General features: G+C 42.0%; 1 protein-coding gene across 1 annotated transcript; it reads left to right on the top strand.

The window, feature by feature from the left end:
- LOC308260137 (guanylate-binding protein 1-like) lies at positions 1-22,850 on the top strand (the record flags this gene model as incomplete). Its single annotated transcript, XM_080691458.1, is given in 14 exon segments — positions 1-190; positions 2,522-2,649; positions 5,122-5,231; positions 5,698-5,894; positions 8,618-8,860; positions 9,608-9,888; positions 10,532-10,590; positions 10,592-10,742; positions 12,174-12,276; positions 12,521-12,714; positions 13,806-13,865; positions 14,250-14,372; positions 21,737-21,872; positions 22,282-22,850. Coding segments are annotated over 14 exon segments (2,544 nt in total).
- Between the last annotated feature and the right edge of the window lie 381 nt (positions 22,851-23,231).

Genomic DNA, 23,231 nt, shown 5'->3' with positions numbered 1-23,231 from the left:
ATGGCTTCAGAGACTCACATGTCAGGCCCCATGTGCCTCATTGAGAACACTAAAGGGCAACTGGTGGTCAACAAGAAAGCTCTGGAAATCCTGTCGGCCATCACGCAGCCTGTGGTGGTCGTGGCTATCGTGGGCCTCTACCGCACGGGCAAATCCTACCTGATGAACAAGCTAGCTGGGAAGAAAAAGGGTGAGTGCCACCAGTCCACCCACAATGTCAGCATCCAGCAGAGGGTGGTAGAGAGGACGTAGAGATGGGAGGAACATTATAAGCCCTGTCTTCCACTCATCCGGGTTTTCTTGCCTTCACTCTAGAAGAGAAGAGCCAGCTCACCAGCTCCCTATTATGCCTTAGTTTCGCCCTTTTTATATGTTGCTTGTGGTGCTATGGATTGAACTCTGGGACATTCTATCTCTGAGCTACACTCCCAGCCTCCTTTTATTTTTTGGTTTGATAGAGGGTCTAAGTGGTTGAAGGCCTCACTAAGTTACTGAGGCTGGCCACAAACCTACAATCCTCCTATCTCAGCCTCCCAACTACTGGGATTACAAATGTGGACCACCAATGCCCATCTTGATTTCCCCCTTTTAAAAACATAAATTGAGCCAGGCATGGTGGCGCACACTTGTAATCCCAGCATTCGGGAGGCTGAGACTAAAGGACTGCGGTTCACGGACAGCCTCAGCTACTTACTGAGGCCCTCTGCAACTCAGTGAGACCCTGTTTCAAAATAAAGAATAACAGCCGGGCGTGGTGGCACACATTTGTAATCCCAGTGCTTGGGAGGCGGAGACAGGAGGATCGCGCAGGTACGAAGCCAGCTGCGCTGGTTTAAGAGACACTATTTCCAAATAAAAAAATATAAATAGGTCTGGGAGTGTAGCCCAGAGGTAGAAGGGTTTCCAGGAACCCCAGTACCACCAAAAAAATAAATAAAATAAAATAAATAATAAAAAATAGGGCGGAGGTTATAGCTCAGAAGTCGAATGCCCCTGGGTCCCATCCCCAGGCCAGCAAAAATAAATAAATAAATAAATAAATAAATAAATAAATAAATAAATAAATACATAAGTTGTCCCTTCTTAGAAAGAGGAAGGCAGTGATAAAAATAACCAATTTTCCTACTAGTAACTATAATAAACTATATAATTTTTATTAAAATGTTCATGGAATTAGAGTAAATTTCCATTGAATTTTATTTTATTTTATTTTATTGGTGGTACTGGGGATGGAACTCAGGGGCCTTCTATCTCTGGGCTACACTCCCAGACCTTTTTTTTTTTTTTTTTTTTTTGGTGGTACTGGGGTGGAACCCAGAGGCCTCCTACCTCCGGGCTATACTCCCAGACCTATTTTCTATTTTATTTGGAAACAGGGTCTCACTAAGTTGATGAGAGCCTCACTAAGTAGCTGAGGCTGGCTTCGAACCAGCGTGATCCTCCTGTCTCCACCTCCCAAGCGCAGGGATTACAAGCGTGCGCCACCACGCCCGGCCTCTCCCAGACCTATTTTATATTTTATTTGGAAACAGGGTGATCCTCCTGTCTCAGCCTCCCAAGCGTGGGGATTACAAGCATGAGCCACCAACACCTGGCTCCATTGAATCTTAAAGTTAAAAATTTTCAGTTTGTTTCAGATATTCTCTTTACACTGTTGAAAATGTAAATATCATAAAATTTATTTCTTTAAACATTTTTAGGTATGCAGTTCAAGGCCATGAAGTAAATTCTCATTTTGGAGTATCCATCACCTCCATTCATCTCTAGAACTATCTCATCTTCCACAAGAGAAATTGTATCCCTCAAACAATAACTCCCTTCTTTGCCATCCCCCACCACATTTATACATTCTGTCTCTATGAATGTAATCACTGTAAGCACCTCAGATAAGTAGTGTCATTCAAGATTTGTCCTTTTGTGACTGGCTTCTTTCACCTAGCACAATTTCTTCAAGGCTCAACAATATAGCATGTGTCAAAAAAAATTTTTTTTGCATTACTGGGGATAGAACTCAGGGGTATTCTACCTCTAAGCTGCACCCCTAGCCCTATTTTTTATTCTTTATTTTGAAACAGGGTCTCACTAAGTTGCGGAAGTCCTCACTAAGAAGCTGAGGCTGTCACGAACCATGATCCTCCTGTCTCAGCCTCTCGAATGCTGGGATTACAAGCATGTGCCACCACACCCAGTTGTGTTTTTTTGTTTGTCTTGTTTTGTTTTGTTTTGTTTGTGTGTGTGTGTGTGGTACTGGGGGTGGAACCCAAGGGTTTACCTTCAGGCCATACTCTCAGACCTATTTTATATTTTATTTGGAAACAGGGTCTCACTAAGTTGCAGAGAGTCTCACTAAGTAGCTGAGGCTGGCTTCGAACCTGTGTGATCCTCCTGTCTCAGCCTCCCAAGTGCTAGGATTACAAGCATGAGCCACCACGCCTGGCCTCTTGATTGTGTTTTTAATCTCAATTTCCAGAATCACCAGCTATAAAAACTCCACCAATCTTATCTCTTCTATGCTTCACAGGCTTCTCTCTGGGCTCCACCATACAGTCTCACACCAAAGGAATCTGGATGTGGTGCGTGCCTCATCCCATGAAGCCAGACCACACCCTGGTTCTGCTTGACACCGAGGGCCTGGGAGATGTGGAGAAGGTGAGGAAAGATTTGGAATTAAGTTTCTCATCTCTGAATATGCTCTACACTACATAGTTATTCCATAAATAAGAGCTTACACTTTACCATACTATTGTTTTAATTTTTGTCTGCATATTATGAGACTAAATTTCACAATCAGACATGAAGAAAAGACAGAAGAAACAAGATGATCAGACAACAGTATTCTAACTATAAACAACCAGCTATAAGCTCAACAAAGTAACCCAACATGCATACAGGTCGCACAAATAAAGGTAGTGTTATGGGTCTTATCCTACAGAAAATTTTAGTTAAAAATTTGTGTTTTGAAGCTCCACGACTTTGTTTTTAACTTTAAGCTCTGTTGGTAACTCAGTGGCCTTAAGCAAATTATTTTCCTTCATTTAGCCTCAGCATTCCTGTCTGTCAAAGAGACATAATAGTCCATGTTTCCCTCATAGTTTTGTTTTGAATAGTTAACAAAATAATTATTTCAGGTCCATCAACTGGTCAATAAAATACCTACAAGTATTCTGAATTATATTGTACGAATTGGCTTTTGTTGCTCTGATTAAAGTACTTGACAAGAACAACTCAGAGAAAAAAGATTCCTTTTGGCTCATGGTTTCGAAGGAATCCATCCATGTTTAATCAGCTCCATTGCTCTGGGCCTAAGATGAGGCAGAGTCAAGGAAGTTCCCCAGATGATGGCAGCCAGGAAGCAGAAAGAGAGAGAGAGAGAAAGAGGCCAGGGACAGACACAGTCCCCAACAGCAGGCCCACAATGGCCTACACTCTAGCCATGCCCCCCCATTTCACCAACTTCCAGTATTCCATTCAAATTATTAATCTATAAACTAGGCATGGTGGTGCACGCTTGTAATCCCAGTTCTTGGGAGTCTAAAACAGGAGGATCATACAGATTCGCAGCCAGCCTCAGGTACTTAGTGAGCCTCTCAGTAACTTAGTGAGACCCTGTTTCCAAATAAAATACAAAATAGATCTAGGAGTATAACCTGGAGGTAGAAAGCCCTTGGGTTCCATCTCCAGTACCACAAAAAAAATTATTAATCCATAAACCTGACATGGTGCTGCATGCCTATAAATTCAGTACATGGGAGGTTGAGACGAGAGGATTGCAGGTTTGAGGTCAGCCTCAACAACTTAGAACTTCATCAACTTAGCAAAGCCCTGATTCCGACATCAAAAATAAAAAGGACTGGAGTAGTAGCTCAGAGGTCTAAAGCCCCTGCATTTAATTTTAGTACTAAAAAAAATGTCTCCATAAATGGATTAACCCACTGATGAGGGGCATCCTCATGATCCAGTCTCGACACTTCTGAACACTGCTGTATTGTCTAACATGTGAGCTTTGGAGAACATTCCAAATCCGAACCACTTACTTATATTAATTATTTTTACTATAGAAAATAAAACCCAGGGCCTTTCACATACTAGGTAAGCATAGAGCTACATCCCCGGCCCTTTATTTATTTATTTATTTTATTTTTTGGTGGTACTGGGGTTCCTGGAAACCCTTCTACCTCTGGACTCCCAACCTATTTTTATATTTTTATTTGGAAACAGGGTCTCTTAAGCCAGCACGGCTGGCTTCAAACCTGCGCAATCCTCCTGTCTCCGCCTCCCAAGCATGGGGATTACAAGTGTGCGCCACCATGCCCGGCTATTTTATTTTATTTTATTTTATTTTGATACAGGGTCTCACTAAGTTGCCCAGGCTGAACTTGTGACCCTCCTGTTTCTGCCTCAGGATAATCTGGAATTATAGGCAGACACCACTATACCTGGCTGGAATTTTGTTTTTAATTGAAATTGTATTCAGGACCTTAGAATACTCACAACCTGACATCTGCAGTCATCTGCCAGTCATTATAAGAAGGCTTAGAAAGTATCAATATAAAACAAAAATACTAACCAAAACTTTTTTTGTGTGTGTGTGTGTGGTACTGAGGGAGGAACCCAGGAGCTTATCTACCTCTAGGCTATACTCCCAGACCTACTTTTATACTTTATTTGGAAACAGGGTCTCATTAAGTTGCTGAGAGCCTCACTAAGTAGCTGAGGCTGGCTTCGAACCTGTGCCTCAGCCTCCCAAGCTGGGATTACAAGCATGCACTACCATGCCCTGCTTCAAAAACTATTTTTTCTTTTGTGTGTGTGTGGGTTTGGGGATGGAACCCAGGGGCATTTGACCTCTGAGCTACACCCCTTACCCTGTTTTTTATTCTTTATTTTGAAACAGGATCTCACTAAGTTTCGAAGGGCCTCACTAAGTAGCTGAGGCTGTCCGTGAACCACGATCCTCCGGTCTCAGCTTCCCAAATGCTGGGATTACAAGCGTGCACCAACACGCCCGGCTTCAAAAACTATTTTTTAAAAACTCTAAATAAGCATACTTTTATCACTACTGGTCTGGGAAATACTATCTCATGGAACATACGCCTGACGCAAACGTGTTCTGACTGGCAGGGTGACAACCAGAATGACTCCTGGATCTTTGCCCTGGCAGTACTCCTGAGCAGCACCTTTGTGTACAACAGCATCGGAACCATAAACCAACAGGCCATGGACCAACTGCAGTATCCTTTCCATGCTATTAATAAACCATCTGCTTAATGCTGAATCTTGGTGAATCCAGCAGAAAGAGAAATAAAAAATAACTTCGGTACAGGAGAAAGGTCCCTGCACCTACTGAATAACTGCCACATAGGTTAAGAATGAAGACAAAATTAAGGTTTAGAAATATGTAAAACAAGCCGGGCATGGTGACCCACACTTGTAATCCCCGCGCTTGGGAGGCAGAGACAGGAGGATCGCGCAGGTTCAAATCCAGCCTCAGCTATTTAGTGAGGCTCTCAGCAACTTAGTGAGACCCTGTTTCCAAATAAAATTTAAAATAGGTCTGGGAGGATAGCCCGGAGGTAGAAAGTCTCTGGGTTTTGCCCTTAGTACCACAAAAAAAAAAAAAAAGAAAAGAAATATGTGAAACACATATGGAATGGGAAACCCTGTTATTTTTGACACTTTTCCTTAGTAGGTACTCAGCTATGTGACAGAGCTGACAGAAAGAATCAGAGCCAAGTCCTCACCTGAGGAGAATGAGGTTGAGGATTCAGCTGACTTTATGAGCTTCTTCCCAGACTTTGTGTGGACTCTGAGAGATTTTACCCTGGAATTGGAAGTAGATGGAAACTCCATCACACCAGATCAGTACCTAGAGAATTCCCTGAAGTTAAGACAAGGTAACAGAGACTTAGAATTGGCAAATAAAGATGTCAAAACCTTAGAAATTATTTTTCCTTATGTATGGTTTTCTTACATTTCTAGTTTTCTGTTTCTTCCAGCTACCTCTTTGTAGGAATTATTGCTTAATACATGAATTAATAGATTTGATTTAGATTATTTTTTCTCTTGTTTGGGTTCTTCTTTTCCTAGTTGTACTCCTTTGATTTCCTTTTCTTGCCTTATTGATCTAGCTAGATTCTCAAGTACTATATTGAAAAAAAAGTGTCGATGCTGGCCATTCTTGTCTTATTCCTATTTTTAGGGGGAATTCTCAGTTTTTCCTAATTTAATATGATGTTACTGTTTTTTTTAAACTATCTACTATGCATTTGTTTTGGAGTGATCATCTTCTAAGAGTGAGATTCTATTCTCCATGTGGTCTAATCTATTGTTTATAGTTTTTATTGATGCCTTCACTTCGATGATTGCATCCTTTATTTCTTTCAGGCTTTCTCTAATTTTTTTTTCAGAAATCCTATATTATTTCTACTGTTAAATTTCTGATTTGTTCTGGCAATCTCTGCAATTTTGTGTTTTCAGGTTCTATTACTGTGGGGTTGTGGGAGCTCGCTGCTTCCTTGTTATTCCTCCTCCTCATGTTTTTAGAAGTTTGTATCTATTGCTTTTGATAGATTTCTCTTAGTCTCTAGGTGTCATCTGGTATATACAAAGGCATGTTGTGCTGTATTCAACAGTGAGGAGGAAAATGAAGTCATAAATGCAAGAATAGGGTAAAGCCACAGATAGGATCGAATAGAATGAGAGTATGAGTTTGGTAAGGGAGTATATAGTAGAGATTAGAGATAGTGAATATGTGGTAGGATTCTAGTAACCAATGTAGGGTATTTAGTGTAGTGATATGAAGTGGATTAAATACAAGACAAAAAAGAGAAAAGAAAAGAAATAGAGAAAAGAGAGCAGGTACATACAAGGGAAGAGGCTTTTGAAAAAGATGGGGAAGAGAACAAACAAACAAGCATACACACAAAAAACCCCCCAAAACAATATAATGCAACCCTACAAATATATAAATACTCAGCAGGCTTGGTCTCTGCAGTTTTTTCTGTGCAGTTGCCAAGTGCCACAGGCACCTTTCCTGCTGCAAGCCTGGTTCTCTGATTCTCTTTCCGATGCATACGGCGGTGTCAACGCGGCTGGATCTAGTGTTAAACATAGGTCACCCTTCATGCTCTCCACAGATACAGAACCTGAGTCTATCTCTTGCCTGTATAGGCAGGAGGTGCCTCTGAGACCGAACCCAGTGAATATGTAAGAGTTTCTGTTCTCCACAGCTAGGGCTGAGTTGGTCTGACTTCTTCTCCTCATTCACCACAATGGGGTGGTCTGTGGTGATCTTGGAGGTCCTACTTGTTGGATCTAGTGTTAAGCATAGTTCTCCCCCATACTTTCCACCAATGTGGAGCTTGAGTCACTCTGAGTCTCTGCTATGTCCAAGAGCAGACTATGCCTGCACCTTCACCAGATTGAACCACAAAATCTCAGACCCAGAGAGTTTACCATGGCTGCGAGAATCCCTGCAGGGGCTGCACTAGACATTCTCCTGTGGGGACAGTGGGTTCACTCACAGTGTTGTTGAACACAGCTCGGGATCTCTGGAGGGCATGATGATCTTGGCCGCCACTGCTGTAAATCATAGCCAGTGTTTGCGCAGGAGGAACTGAGGGCTTGACATTCCAATGAGCTGTGGCTGCTTACTTTGTTTCAAGTCACTGTTCTTTTTTTGCTTGTGAGTCTCCTGGCAGTCAGGCATGGTGACACAAGATGGCACTGCTGTGGCACCTGCGGCTGCAGCTGTCAGAGGCAAGCAGCGTCCTTTTCTGCTCTCTGATCTGCCATCTAGGTTTTTTTTTTTCCTGCTGCCTTTCACGTCTCGTGCTTTTTTAAAATTCATGCTGCCTTCTTTCTTTTGTCAGAACAATTTTTATGGCACTGGAGAACAAGTGTCAGCAGGACTGATATGGATATGTGCTACTTCCCTCGGTCGCTGTCTTCCCAGAAGTATAGATTATCTATTTAATAAATAAAATCTGTAAGAGTTTAGAGGAATTGGTACAATTCCTAGAGAATTGTTTATGGTGTTTCCTGGTTAACTTCTACTTTTCAAATCTCAGGTCTCACATCAGAGAAGTCTTTTCTGAATCTCCCACCAAAATTGACCTTTATTCAAAAAAAAAAAAAATTTTTTTTCCGGTGGTACTGGGAGAGGAACCCAGAGGCTTTCTACCTCGGGGCTATACTCCCAGACCTATTTTATATTTTATTTGGAAACAGGGTCTCACTAAGTTGCTGAGAGTCTCACTAAGTAGCTGAGGCTGGCTTCGAACCTGTGTGATCCTCCTGTCTCAGTCTACCAAGAGCGGGGATTACAAGCGTGCGCCACCACGCCCGGCTCGACCTTTGTTCAAATTCTGATGATTATATGTCTACCACCTCCACCTCACACTTAACTACAGGTTCCATAAAGCAGTGACTTTAAAATTTTTATTCCTTATATTGCTATATCTAACAGACTGACAGATTGTCCACAACACAAAATGATTTTGAGTGAATTAATGAATAGCATGTGTCTAAATTCCCTTGTAATTCTAAGCCAGACAATATCCCAAGGTTTTAACATTTAGTTTTGATAGAAGAAAAATCCCTTTTCATCTTCTCCCAGGTACTGGTCCAAAAGAAAAAAAATTTAACCTGCCCCGACTCTGTATCCGGAAATTCTTCCCCAAGAAGAAATGCTTTGTGTTTGAGAGACCTGCTCCTGGAAAGAAGCTTTCTAAGCTTGAGAACCTGCATGATGATGAGCTAGATTCTGATTTTGTACAACAAGTTGGAGAATTCTGTTCTTACATATTCAGCTGCTCCAAAACTAAAACGCTGCCAGGAGGCATCAAGGTCAATGGAACTCGTGAGTACCTGGCCAGGCCTTGCACTGGTTGTTCAGACTAGAGGAGCGGAAATAACACCAACCCAGTTTCAGCTTTGAAAAATACAAATCTACCACAATCGTCATGTTAATGCTTACATGGTACTAACACCTCTAATGAATTTTGTTAATCAAATTTCTCAATATAAAAATATAGGGAAGGCCAAAAAAAAGTTTTATTACATAAAATTTCCCTAAAAAACTGAACACTTGCTTTTCATTATGGTAGCCAAACGTGGCTATTTAAATTTAAATGTAAACTAATCAAAATAAAAGAAAATTAAAAATTCAGATCACATGGCCCTATTTCAAGAGTCCATCTGTACATGTAGCTAGTGGCTCTGGTACTAGCACATCCAGAAAGCTTTTTGATTGGAAGAGCATCGCTTGTTTTATAAATAGTGATCAAGTGCTTACAGTGGACAGGGCTGATAATATACATATATGAAAGAAGTATGGTTCCTGTCCTAATGGTGCTTGGGGTTAAAATGGATGCAAGCTTTCAAAAAACACAAACTTAGGTATTCTAGAACCAGAATTCTCAGCCTTTGGCATGCATACACATCACTCCGAGATCTTGCCAAAAAGGAGAGCCTGATTTAATAGATACGGGACAGGGACTGAGATGCTGCATTTCCAGGAACTTTCGTGCTTTGAGGCAAATCACTGCTAACTGACTTGCTCAGAATTACGAAGAGTAAAGATTTTGCTTCAAAAACCTATTTGTAGGTCTAGAGAACCTGGTGGTGACTTACATTGGTGCCATCAACGGTGGGGATCTGCCCTGCATGGAGAACGCAGTCCTGGCCTTGGCCCAGATAGAGAACTCAGCTGCAGTGCAAAAGGCCATGGCCCACTATGTCCACCAGATGAGCCAGAAGGTGCAACTGCCCACGGAATCCCTCCAGGAGCTGCTGGACCTGCACACGGCCTGTGAGAAAGAGGCCATTGAACTCTTCATCCAGCACTCCTTCAAAGATGTCGACCAACTATTTCAAAAAGAATTAGGGGTAATTTTTCTCTCAGGTTTATATGGATTTAGATTCTGGAAAGCTAACTACCATGAGGGAAGGCAATGGCTATTTATTTGGGGAGAAGTAATTATTACTCTGTTTTAAAATGGTGACCATTTACCTATTGATAATCATAGTAATCATGAGAAACAATTTTGTTACTACAGACCAAAAAATTTTGAAATTTTTTTTCCATGAAGAAGCTAATAATCTTCCCCTTAACTTAATTAAGGGCATATAAGTAACAATCAGTGTTCCCAAACAAATTGCATGCTCATTGTTATCACACTGATTTGATATTCAAGCCAAAAGCAAGGAAACTTGAGTCCTAGTATTCTAACGCTACTTAGATCAAACTACATTTATTCCATGTGCAATTGGTTGTCCAGTTTGAAAAGGTAGAAATTTACTTCTGAAGGTGTGGCATAAAGCTAGCAATCTGTGCTCTGAACATCACCTCCAAGGACAAAATGACTTCGGTAGAAAGTTGTAATCAAGCAGGAGCAAATGGTCCTGCAGAAGCGCCTGTACATCTGTCTAGGGTCATAGACATTTTTTTGAAGAAGCATTCCCAGAAATGCAGAACTCAAGCTGACATTTTCCCCTGTTTTTCTTTTTACTTCCTATTTTCATATTAAAGGCCCAGCTAGAAAAAAAGCGAGATGACTTTTATAAAGAGAATTTGAAAGCATCTTCAGAGTTGTTCGGCTTTACTTCAGGATATTTTCAGCCCTCTAGAAGAAGATGTGAAGCAAGGGGTTTATTCTAAACCAGGGGGCTATTATCTCTTTATTCAGAAGATAAAAGACCTGAAGAAAAAGTACTATGAGCAGCCCAACAAGGGGATACAGGTAACCAAGATCTACCTGTGTATTCTGGTGAGCTGCTGGTGTGCCTGCATCCAACAGGGACCAGACAAAGAATAAATACACAGAGAGGTGCCGTCCTCTCTGCATTCATTCACGTTCTCATTCAGTGACATTTGCAAGGAGCCTCTTATTCTAAATGTGACCTAGCTACTTATCAATGAGAGTGTGCTCAATTAACAAGTGAATTACAAATTGAATGATCAGATTAATCACCAACTTGTTATTGTCACCCACTATGACCACTGAATTTTATGTGTTATAGGAACAGAAATCCTGAACCCAGGGGTGTTCTACCTCTGAACTATACCCCAGTCCTATTTATTTATTTGTTTGTTTATTTGAAACAGTATCTCACTATTTGCTGAGGGTCTTACTAAGTTGCTGAGGCTGGCCTCAAACCTGTGATCCTCCCATTTTAGCCTCCCAAGTACTGGGATTATGGGCATGCACAACCACACCCAGCTTCAGATTGAGTTTTAAACTGGTTTTAAAGGAGAGCTGAATCCAAGATTTAAAATAACATCATCATCCCCTCTTCTCTCTCTCTCTCTCTCTCTCTCTCTCTCTCTCTCTCTCTCTCTCTCTCTTCATTAGTGTCCCCTATCCATGCCCTCCCCTCCTTTTCTTTTCTTTTCTTTTCTTCTTTTTTTTTCAGTATTAGAGATGGAACCGAGGAGCATTATACCTCCAAGCTACACCCCCAGTCCTATTTTTTTATTCTTTATTTTGAAACAGGGTCTCACTGAATTGCCAAGAGCCTCACTAAGTAGCTGAGGCTGCCCTCAAACCACAATCCTCCTGTCTCAGCCTCCCAAATGCTGGGATTACAAGTATGCGACACCATGTCTGGCTCCCCTCCTTTTCTTACTCCCTCTTCTTTCTCCTCTAACCTTCCTTCTCTGTGAAAGATTTATTTTCTAGGAAACTCACCCCACACGGGACCACAGCATCATTAACTCCAAACTCAGAGCCTTTGGTCTAAAAGAAGAAAGAGAGCCAGGCATGGTTGTACATGTCTGTAATCCTGGTACTTGGGAGGCTGAGACAGGAGGATCGCAGGTTCCAGGCTAGCCTCAGTAACTCAGTAAAGCCCTCTGCAACTTCGTGAGGTCCTGTTTCAAAATTTAAAAGAGTAAAATATGGCCAGGGCTGTAGCTCAGAGGTAGAACTCCCCTGCAATAGTTCCCCAGTACCATGAAAAGAGAAAAGATAAAGGGAGACGCTTTCCCCATATGGGCCTCCTATAAAAGACATTGCTTAGTGAATGCTGTGCCCTAGAGCAAGGGCACATTCCTGTGACAGGGGATAGTGGCCACCTGGCATATCAAGGACAAGAGCATTTCTGCAGGAAAACATGGTGGGGAGACAGGATCTTACAGCATTTACTGCTAATTCTGTGTTCTCTGGTCTAAGGCTGAGGAGGTTCTGCAGAGCTTCCTCAAGTCCAAGGAGGCTGTGACTGATGCAATTCTGCAGACAGACCAGACCCTTTCAGCAAAGGAAAAGGATATTGAAGGTGAGGAGCATGGCGACAGACTAGATGGCTTTGAACGCTCTTCAAAGTTTAAGTAACTTGACAAAAGAAAACTGGGGTCTTTGAACTAGATCAAGGACAGCAAAGGTGTGTCTTACGCCTGCCGTCCTCTCTGAGTAGAGCATAGGCGCCCCAGCAACAATCACGAACAAGCGTGTGAGGAGGGAAGGGGAGAGACCGCACGTGAGCCCGTTGACCGTTTTCTTCGTCCATCTCTTCTTTACAGTGGAACGTGTGAAAGCTGAATCTGCACAGGCTACAGCAAAAATGATGGAGGAAAGGCAAAGGAAGCATGAGCAGCTGATGGAGCAGAAAGAAAAGAGCTATCAAGAACACGTGAGACAGCTGACTGAGAAGATGGAGCAGGAAAGGAAGAGGATGAGAGAAGAGCAGGAGAAAACTATCACCCGTAAACTTCAGGTATTCCGCCCTCCGCCGCCAGCCTCGTTTTCCTGTTTTCTCCCCTTTCTTCCTGACTGCAAACTTAGTGGAGTGGGTAGGACGTAAGCCCAGCCTCATCTCATGACTTGTACTTTCCAACTCCTGTGTGCCGGCCTGACCTGCTCCCTGCCCGTGACTGATTATTGAGTCTTTTCTGTGCAATTGTGCCATTTTCAGTGTATCTTTCAATAAATGGCAGCTATTACCTGCTAAGCATCATAAACAAGTTTTATTTGTATCTCTTGCTTAAGACTATCTGAAGCAAGAACTATTTCCTTATGACTTAGGAGAAACACAGGTTCAGAAAAGAAATTTTTTTCTGTCACCTCTGGTATGATTTACCTCTAAGAGAACCTTTATGAGAAGGACTCCTTAGCCCTCACACACAGGATAGTCTGACGCTCCTGACTGGTTTCTATGCCTTGCTACCAGCCAGTGTTGAGTTAGGAGTTATGTGCAGAAACGCGGTATGGTCAGTCTGGGACTTTGATTTCCTTACCCATCTTCTGCCACCCCTAAATACCAAATGGTGGATGTTTTGATCAAATTCCCTAACCTAAGATTCAGATACTTCATCAGATTTAAAGACTACTTTATTTCTGTGATATGTGTGTGTGTGTCATTATTTCTGTTATATACACATTAATTCATAGTAATTCTTTATATATATATATATATATATATATATATATATTAATATCTGTGTAGGTGAGTATGTAAAAGTCTGTAATGCATGGATAAGACATGAAGCCAAACATATGGTTAAGATTGCCCAGAAAGGTTATAAATAATTAGTGTGGGGAAAAAAATCAAGACTGGTAATTTAGGTTCATCACTGTATCAGGAGGTATAGCTGAAAGGATTTCTCAGCTAACTGATACTCAGGACAAGCAATCCTACAGCTCCAATGCCCAGGTAAAAGTATGATGAAAATGAAGGGTAGGAAAAAATTTTCACTAAGAAATTAAAAACAAAAAAAATCAATGAATATGAAAACTAGATAGACTAGGTAGAATGTAGGGATTTACTTAATGCTACAGTTTATTCAGGCTCCGCTTGTCTTTTTATAGGAACAGGCTAAACTGCTAAATGAGGGGTTCCGAGAAGAAAGCAGCCGCCTTCAGAATGAGGTGAACAATCTGAAGAAGAGATTGGAAAGACCAAGACCAAAATTATGTACCATAAGCTAAAGACCTAAAGATTAGCTCTCCAGCCACCTTGATGTGAGGGGTAGCTGAAGCAGTTGCAGAACACGGAAGAAGTCTCACTTCACCTGACAATGAGGAGGTCTTCCATCATAACACCAAACATTCACAAAGACACCCTAGCCAGTGATCGCAACCATCTTCCTTTAAAGACCGCAAATCGTGGAACAAGCATTCGTTGCACTCTACCTCTGCATTAACCCAGGAAGTATCACTGGCATCCCTAGTTTATTCAAGATCACCACCAACAGACACATAGACACCGAGCACAGTCTTTAGTAAAAGTCTTGGTGCCTACTTATGCTTTAGTTTGGCCAGTGTATGATGGGTCTTAATGTCAAGGACAGCTGTTCTAGTTCTTACGAAAGACAATATGCAGTTCTCCATTATACCCAGGCTGCCCCGTACGCAACAATGGTATTTCTGACACTGGTAATGGATAATCTTCTCTGATGTATTTCAAGGTATATCAAACCACCTTATATATAAAAGACAAGAGCATGCGGATGGAACATTATGTAGATTTGCTTTATGTTTTCTTTTCCAAGCTACATTGATACAAGTAGATAATATGCATTTTTTTTATAAGTTGAGAAATTCATGGTTAAAAATCTAGAAGCTGTATATAATTTCTACAAAAAGATAGAAGAATCCACTTTCATGAGAAGAATTTAAGTCATAAATAAATGGGCTAAAAAGGGAAACTGTCGCCTCTTGCTCAGTTCAACCAGATGACAACACTTTAGAATTTAAGACAGTTGACAATGACTGTTATACATGGTGCATTTCTAGAATTTGCAGAGGTAGACTTTAAATTACAGTGTTGTTAAACAGAACTAGCTTAATGATTAGTGCCTAAGCTGGTCTTTTCCTGATTATTAAAAGTCTTATTTGAAATTCTATTGATTTTTCCCAAATAGAATATGGAAACAGTGTTCTTTTTTTTTTACCACTAAAATATTGCTCTCGTTACTTAGTATGTGTAAACTTTTTCCCAACTGTAAAAGTCCAAAATAAGTGGTTGAAGTTTCTTAAAGGAATAGAAATCATTTTTTTCTTTTTTTTCTGTTTTTTTTTTTTTTTTGGAGGGGGGTTGGTGGTACTGGGGGGGGGGGTTTCCTGGAAGCCCTTCTACCTCCGGGCTACATACCCAGACCTATTTTATACATTTTTATTTGGAAACAGGGTCTCTTAAGCCAGCGAGGCTGGCTTCGAACCTGCGTGATTCTCCTGTCTCCGCTTCCCAACCACGGGGATTATAAGCATGCGCCACCACGCCCAGCAGGAATCACTTTTTATTTGGAAATAAAATGTACTTTTATTTTTTATTTATTTTCTCAATTTTTTGCCAAAAATAAAGTTTCACTCTTCATAGCAATGGCTGACTAACTTTCCCACAGAAGACCAGACAGTGGCTATTTTTGGCTTCCTAGGCCAATCAGTTGGTTCTCCCCTTCTCGACACCGCCTGTCATATAAGCAGCACAGATAACACATAAACGAATGAGCAAAGATGTGGTCCAATAAGACTTTATTTGAAAAACAAGTAGTATCCACAAGCCACAGTTTACAAATCTCTCCTTTACAGAAACATTGGCCAAAGTTCTCTGTGCCTGCCTTCCATTATTTATAACAATTATATGGATTGGGCTGGATTGGAGACTTTAGGCTGGGGGAAAAAATTATATAGTATTTCAAAATATTGCCTAGAAAAAAGAAGCAGAGAAGCAGCTGAGACAGGAGGACCAGGGTTTGCATCCAGCCTCAGCTACTTAGTGAGAGCCTCTGCAACATAATGAGACCCTGTTTCAAAATAAAGAATAAAAGAATCGGGCTGGGGGTGTATCTTGGAGGCAGAATGCTCCTGGGTTCTATCGCCAGCAAGAGAGAGAGAGAGAGAGAGAGAGAGAGAGAGAGGAGAAGAAGAAGAAGAAGAAGGAGGAGGAGGAGGAGGAGGAGGAGGAGGAGGAGGGAGAAGAAGGAGGAGGGGGAGGAGGAGGAGGGAGAAGGAGGAGGAGGAGGAGGAAGGGAGGGAGAGAGAGAGAAGAAGGAGAAGGAGGAGGAGGTGGGGGGAGGGAGGGAGAGAGGGAGAGAGGGGGAGGGGGGGAGGGGGAGGAAGGGAGGGAGGGAGAGAGAGAAGAAGGAGGAGGAGGAGGAAGAGGGGAGAGGAAGGGAGGGAGGGAGGGAGGGAGGGAGAGAGAGAGAGAGAGAGAGAGAGAGAGAGAGAGAGAGAAGAAGAAGAAGAAGGAGGAGGAGGAGGAGGAGGAGGAGGAGGAGGAGGAGGAGGAGGAGGAGGAGGAGGAGGAGGAGGAGGAAAGGGAGGGAGGGAGGGAGGAGGCAGTGCAGTGCAAGGTCGTACACTTTCAGTCCACAGAGGCTCCCACAGGCTGAGACTCCATTTCTGCCCCCTTGTGGTGTTCTTATGCCAAAATCTTCCCAGTTTAGAAAAGTGTATTTCAGTTGAGGATGGTTGCACACACCTGTAATCCCAGTACTTGGGAGGCTGAGCCAGGAGGATTGTAGATTGGAGGCCAACTTTGTTAATTTAGGGAGCCCCTCAGCAACTTTGCAGGACTCTGTTTCAAAATAAAAAATAAAAAGGACTGAGGGTGTGGCTCAGAGGTAGAATGCCCCTGGGTTCAATCCCCAGTACAAGATCAGAAAAGAAAATCTTCTCTGAAGTGACAAATCACTACTCTTCTTTCCATGAATTTGGTGGAATGAAATAAAATGTAGAGGGAGAGGGAGGACACACTTTGAACACTGAAATCCTGACAAAGGAATAGAAATTCCCTCAGTAAATCATGTCTCACAACTGTCCAGGATCAAGAATCAACTAAGACAGAAGAGTATAGCTACCAAAAACTTAAAATGCACATGAAGATTTAAGAAATCCTTTTAATCTCTGGTACATCAAATAGGCAAACTGAAGATGCGTGCTCTGACAGCTTTATGTGCATAATTCTGACAACTCACATAAAAGGGCCAATTTCTCAAAAAACATAAAGTACTAAAACTAAACCAAGATAAAATAGATCATCTTAATTCTCCTACAACTTCTCAAGAAATTTCTCAAGAAAAAAAATAATAGAATAATTTTCCAGATCCAGATGGCTTCTCCTAACTGGCCAGTCTTACCAAACATCTAAAGAAAAAGTAATATAAATCCTACACAAAGTTTTTCTATTTTTAAAAAAACAGAAGAGGAGGGAACATTTTCTAATTCATTCTACAAGGGCAAAATTATCCTAATGCCCAAAAATCAGACATAAACAATTATTTTTTTGGTGGTACTGGGGTTCCTGGAAACCCTTCTACCTCTGGGCTACACTCCCAGACCTATTTTATACTATTTTATTTGGAAACAGGGTCTCTTAAGCCAGCGCGACTGGCTTCGAACCTGCGCGATCCTCCTGTCTCTGCCTCCCAAGCGTGGGGATTACAAGCGTGCAGAGCAGTATTCCTCATGAACATAAATGCAAAGTCTTCAACAAAATGTTTGCAAATGAAATCCAGCAGCATACAAATATAATAAAGCTCAGTTAAGTGGGATTTATCCTGTAAATATAAGACTGGTGCAAAAATCAATATATTTCACACTAAAACCTAAAAAAGTGCTCACTTCGGCAGCACAAACAGTAAGACTGGAACAATACAGAGTAGAGTAGGCCCTGCACAAGGATGACCCAGAGGTAGGAATTAGCAGACAAGGGCTTTCAAGCAAATATTAAAACTGTTCAAGAAATTAAAGGAAAATATGATCTAGAGAAGCTCACAGAGAAATAAGTACTGTTAAAAAGAAAGAAATGAAAACACAAGAATTTAAAAGTATAATGCTTAATCTGAAATATTGACAGGGCTTACCAGAGGATTGAAAATATCAAAAAAGAAAAAAGAAAAATTGGCTTGTACTGTGGTGACACACGCCTGTCATCCCAGCTACTCAGAAGGCTGAGGCAAGAGGACAGCAAGTTCAAGGGCAGCCTGGGCAACTGAGCAAGACCTTGTCTCAATACAAAAATTGAAAAGAAAGCTGGGTGTAGTGGTACACACCTAGAATCCTAGTACTTGGGAGGCTGAGACAGGAGGATCACAAAGGCTAGCTTCAGCAACTTAAAAAAGAAAAACCCTCAGCAACTTAGCAAGACTCTGTTTCAAGACAAAAAGGGCTAGGATTATAGCTTGGAGGTAAACTGCCTCTGGCTTCAATCCCCACTACCACCAAAAAAAATATGGATCAGAAAAGAGAATATCATTTTCCTTATTCATAGGAAATATGATGGTGTCAAAAATCCTAAGGAATCTACAAAGCCTCTCTTAGAACTAATAAGCAAAACCGGGCATGGTGGCACACACTTGTAATCCCTGCGCTTGGGAGGCTGAGACAGGAGGATCGCACAGGTTCGAAGCCAGCCTCGGCTACTTAGTGAGACCCTGTTTCCAAATAAAATATAAAACAGGTCTGGGAGTATAGCCCGGAGGTAGAAAGCCTCTGGGTTCCACCCCCAGTACCACCAAAAAAAAAAAAAAAAAAAAAAAAAAAAGAAAGAAAGAACTAATAAGCAAGTATCATAAAACCAAAAAGGTCAAGGTCAACAGACAAAAATCAGTCTTCAACTATTTCTACTTATCAGAAGTGAACAACTGGAAACCAAAAATTTTTAAAGCCATTTAAAACTGGTAGTAAAAGCCAGGCGTGGTGGCACACGTTTGTTATTCCATCATTTGAGAGGCTGAGACGGGAGGATCGCGGTTTGTGGACAGCCTCAGCTACTTAGTGAGGCCCTCCGCAACTCAGTGAGACCCTGTTTCAAAATAAAGAATAATTGTAGCTCAGAGGTCTAATGCCCCGGGGTTCCATCCCCAGACCCGCAAAAAAATAAAAATAAAATAATAAAATAATAATAAAAAATAAGACTGGTAGTAAAAAGATGAAATACAAAACATTGCTAGAATTTTCTATGCTAAAAAAATCATTTTATTAAAAAGAGATTGTCAGGCTAGATCACAATCCACGAATCTCTTAGATTGCATCACTCTGATTCTTACAATGTTCCTTTTACTCGCTATGGAGAAGGTGGTTGAAGACCTTTTTCCTAAAGTCAGTCTTAGCTGGGCTCGTGCGATGATACACATCTGCAATCCCAGTACTTGGGAGACTGAGACAAGAGGATTACAGGTTCAAGGCCGGTCTCAGCAACTTTGTGAGACTCTAAACAAAGTAGAGAGACCCTATTTCAAAATAAAAAATAAAAAGGACTGCCGGGCGTGGTGGCGCACGCTTGTAATCCCCGCGCTTGGGAGGTGGAGACAGGAGGATCGCGCAGGTTCGAAGCCAGCTGCGCGCTGGTTTAGGAGACCCTGTTTCTAAATAAAAATATAAAAAAATAGGTCTGGGAGTGTAGCCCGGAGGTAGAAGGGCTTCCAGGAACCCCAGTACCACCACCAAAAAAAAAAAAAAAAGGACTGGGGGTGTAGCTGAGAAGTAGAATGTCCCTGGGTTCAAACCCCAGCACCATAAACAAATAAGTAAATAAGTTAGCCTTGACAAGGGATAATGCCTCCTATTGCTTAAGTTCCATTGGACATTGAAATATGTCTAGTGATGTGAGTTACACCTTTATCAAAATAGAGGGAGAAAAATATGGCCCAGAACTCAGAATGTCAAAGACTGCCTGCCATGCATACACACTTATCCCACCTTCCCCACCTACTAGAAGATCCTTGACAGATAGGAAAGCATAGAAGATAAGACAAGCAAACTCTCCCACTTTTTATTATAGAAATCTCTTCAACAACTAACTCAAAATGGTTTCCCTAGGAGATGAGAGTACCTGGAAAATAGCATTTGCTTCGCTGGACTCTAGAGGGATCCATTCATTCAAAGGATTGGTTGAGCTTCTACATGGTGCTTTGTCAAGGACTGTGAAGCAAGCTGTGGCCCCTCTCTTTGAAAGCAGACAGTCTAGTGATGAATGTATACGTTAAACAAAAAGTATAGAAAATTAAATACCCAAGAAATGGAGGGGGGAAAATAGCATGTTTAAAGAAGGGGCTGATGTATTCACCCTGAACGGTGAAAGTTCACACAGCTCCTTAGTATATCTTCATCATATTTTCACTTATCAGTTAGTAGCAATAAAAAATCTATGTTGAGAGGAGAGAGATAGGAATGAGAGAACCTACCATTTTCAGGTAAGCACAACTTTAATGATGCATCCTGCAGCCTGCATCCCTGAGTGGGCCAGATATGTGAAATTAAGAGAGCATTGGGCGCTATCTAGTGGTAAGTATTTTTTTCTTCACAATATTTGCAGGACCTAGGAGTTTGTTCATACTTATTGACCATGTCCACTACAATCCCCAAAAGTCTGAGTCTTTTTTTTTAATCATCACATTAACAGAGTATAGAAAGATGTAAGACACATAGTAATCACTTTATATAATAAATGCTTTTCAGTTAATGAACATCTTAAATATCCTATTTTATAATTTCAGCTCTTACTGATGCTACTCCCAGGAAATTTAGTGTTTGGTTATTAAACAACATACTGACTATGTCAATAATTTGATTATTATTTGGATATTTGTTCTATCTCCACTCTCCCCCACACACACACACAAACACAAAGATTTCATCATTATCATTTATTTATTTATTTATTTATTTATTTATTTAGGGGGGGACTTCTGGGGATGGAACCCAGGGGCATTCGACCTCCGGGCTACACCCCCTGCCCTTTTTTTTATTCTTTATTTTGAAACCGGATCTCACTGAGTTGCAGAGGGCCTCACTAAGTAGCTGAGGCTGTCCATGAATCCTGATCATCCGGTCTGAGCCTTCCGAATGCTGGGATTACACCTGTGTGCCACCACGCCCGGCTTCATTATCCTTTCTTTAAGGACCTGGAGACCCTGGTGTTGACTTACATTCCTGACATGGCTGTAGGGGTCTACCTGGCATGAGGCTGGTAGCACTGACTTTGGATCAGTAGGAATGCCAAAAGGGCAATGCACACTATACATTTATGAGGTAGCAAGGACGGTCCTCTTAGAAACTCTCCAGGAGCTGGAAATCTGCATAAAGCCTGGAATAGAAAGACCTCTGGAAGGTCAAGAACCCCATTATGAATGCAAGCCAGAAATTCCGGAGGCAAAGTCATTCTAAGAAATATATACCAGGTTCCAACCCAGTGATGCTCACCTGTGTGTTGACATTTTCTGACACTATTGGACAGAAGCTGCTTTCACAAACTATGTCTTGAGGAGCACAGTACTCACCAAAGTTTTCACCAAGGACACTACTTATTATCATAGTTTATATAGGGAGCCCATATTTTGAAGGCATTTTTTCTAACAAACTAGTTTGTAAAGTTAAAACTCATTTCTCCTTTTTAAAAATTATTCAAAATCTGTAGAGACAGCAGGGCGTGGTGGCGCAGGTTTGTAATCCCAGTACTTGGGAGGCTGAGACAGGAGGAGCTGGGTTCGCGGCCAGCCTCAGCTACTTATTGCTAATATCCCTTCCCTCACCCCCACTCTTTTTCTCTCCCTGTGACTCCTCCGTCGTCACCCAGAAGGCCTATGTAAAAGTAAAGTGGAGTGCCTTTGGAGCAAACTAGAAGAGCCGATAAACCATCACAGGCACACTAGGACTGCCTATCAGGAAACAAGTATAAGAGAATTAAACAAAATAGATTTCCCTCTCAGCTGGCCCAGGTCTGGAGTGATGGCTCTGTGATGTCAGTGCCTAGGATTCTTATCTCTCTCATGTTGTACAGCATCTTCAACTTGCAGATTCCATGTGGCAATCTCAGAACGCTGCAGCCATCAAGACTGCACTCAGATCTTCAGAAAAACTGCAAACCATGGGAACAAGAAGGGCCTGCTCCCCCTCCAAACAGTTCTTGGATGCTGTCCATACCACTTCCCTGTATAAATATCCCATTGGCCAGAATTTGGTCCTATGGCCAACCTAGTTATAACAAAGCCTAGAACTACAGTGTTAAAACTCTGCACCAGGTACCTGGGGGCTTTTAAACTGTGAATAAAAGAAAAGAACACTAAATAGTGTTGGGGGGATACATAGGAGCTTCATTCTAAGAAATGATTGTAGAGTGCTTACTAAGGGCTGTGCACTGTTGAAGCTGTACAGGTGGGATAAGCAATTTGACTTATTCGCTATGATTACTGCCTTCTCTCTGCTATATTTCAGAATATATTTAGTCTTGTAGATAAGGCAGTGGAAAAGGCTTTATCTACACAAGGGATAATATTACCTTATTCGGAAAACAAATGAGCATAAGGTGTGCGGTAACACACATATCAGTTAATAACTGCAGGGAGTCGTTTACAGCCCCTTTTCTACATGCATGCCCCTTTTCAACGGCTCCCTCCCCCAGCCCCCGAATCATTTTTGAAGATTGCCTTCTCATTCCATTCTGGGTTCAGATACCACCACCTCAGAAGAGCCTTTCCTGGTCGTCCTGTCTCGCCTGGCTCTCTCCAGCCACCCCTGCCTCTTTCACAGTGGGTCCTCTCCGAGCCCTGGGGAAGCAGCTCAGTGGTAAAATGCTTAGCTCGTGTGTTAGCTTGTTGCCACCATGACAAATGTCTGCCTGAGAAGGATTACCTGGAGGAGGAAACATTTGCTTTGGCTCACTTTGGCTCACGGTTACAGAGGTTTCAGGCCATGGTGGGCCTGCCACCAAGCAGAGCACAAATGGCAGCAAGAGGAGAGGAGAGCCGTTCAGCTCATGGCAGCCAGGGGCTGGGAGGGCAACCAGATACAGTCTCCCAAGGGCACATCCCCAGTGACCTGCTTCTTCCAACTCCCTACTTGCCTCCAGTCTCCAGCTCCTCCCAGCAGTCCATGCAAACTGTCAATCCATCAAATGAATTAATCGACTAATGAGTATAGAGCCCAAGATCCAACCATGCCCCACTTGCCTACAGTTCCTACCTCCTCCTAGAAGTCCACTCAAACTAGTAGGACATGAGACAGATTCATCCACCCATGAGTTTAGAGCCCCTGATCCAACTTCTCCCCTAAGACCTGGTCCTTGCTGAATTAGGACCAAGTCTTCCACACAGGAGCTTTTGAGGGACAGCCAGATCCAAACCATACCATCCAGTACACATAAGTCCCTGGCTTTGATCCCCAGCACTGCAAAATAATAAGAATAATAATGACAGCAATAAGCCAGGCGTGGTGGTGCATGGTTGTAATCCCAGCATTCGGGAGGCTGAGACCGGAGGATCGTGGTTCGGGGACAGCTTCAGCTACTTAGTG

The sequence above is a fragment of the Muscardinus avellanarius genome (genome assembly GCF_963383645.1).
Source record: "Muscardinus avellanarius genome assembly, chromosome: 3".
Taxonomy (NCBI): domain Eukaryota; kingdom Metazoa; phylum Chordata; class Mammalia; order Rodentia; family Gliridae; genus Muscardinus; species Muscardinus avellanarius.
The sequence above is the reverse complement of the archived record's forward strand: the minus strand, read 5'-3'. Positions and strand labels throughout refer to the sequence as shown.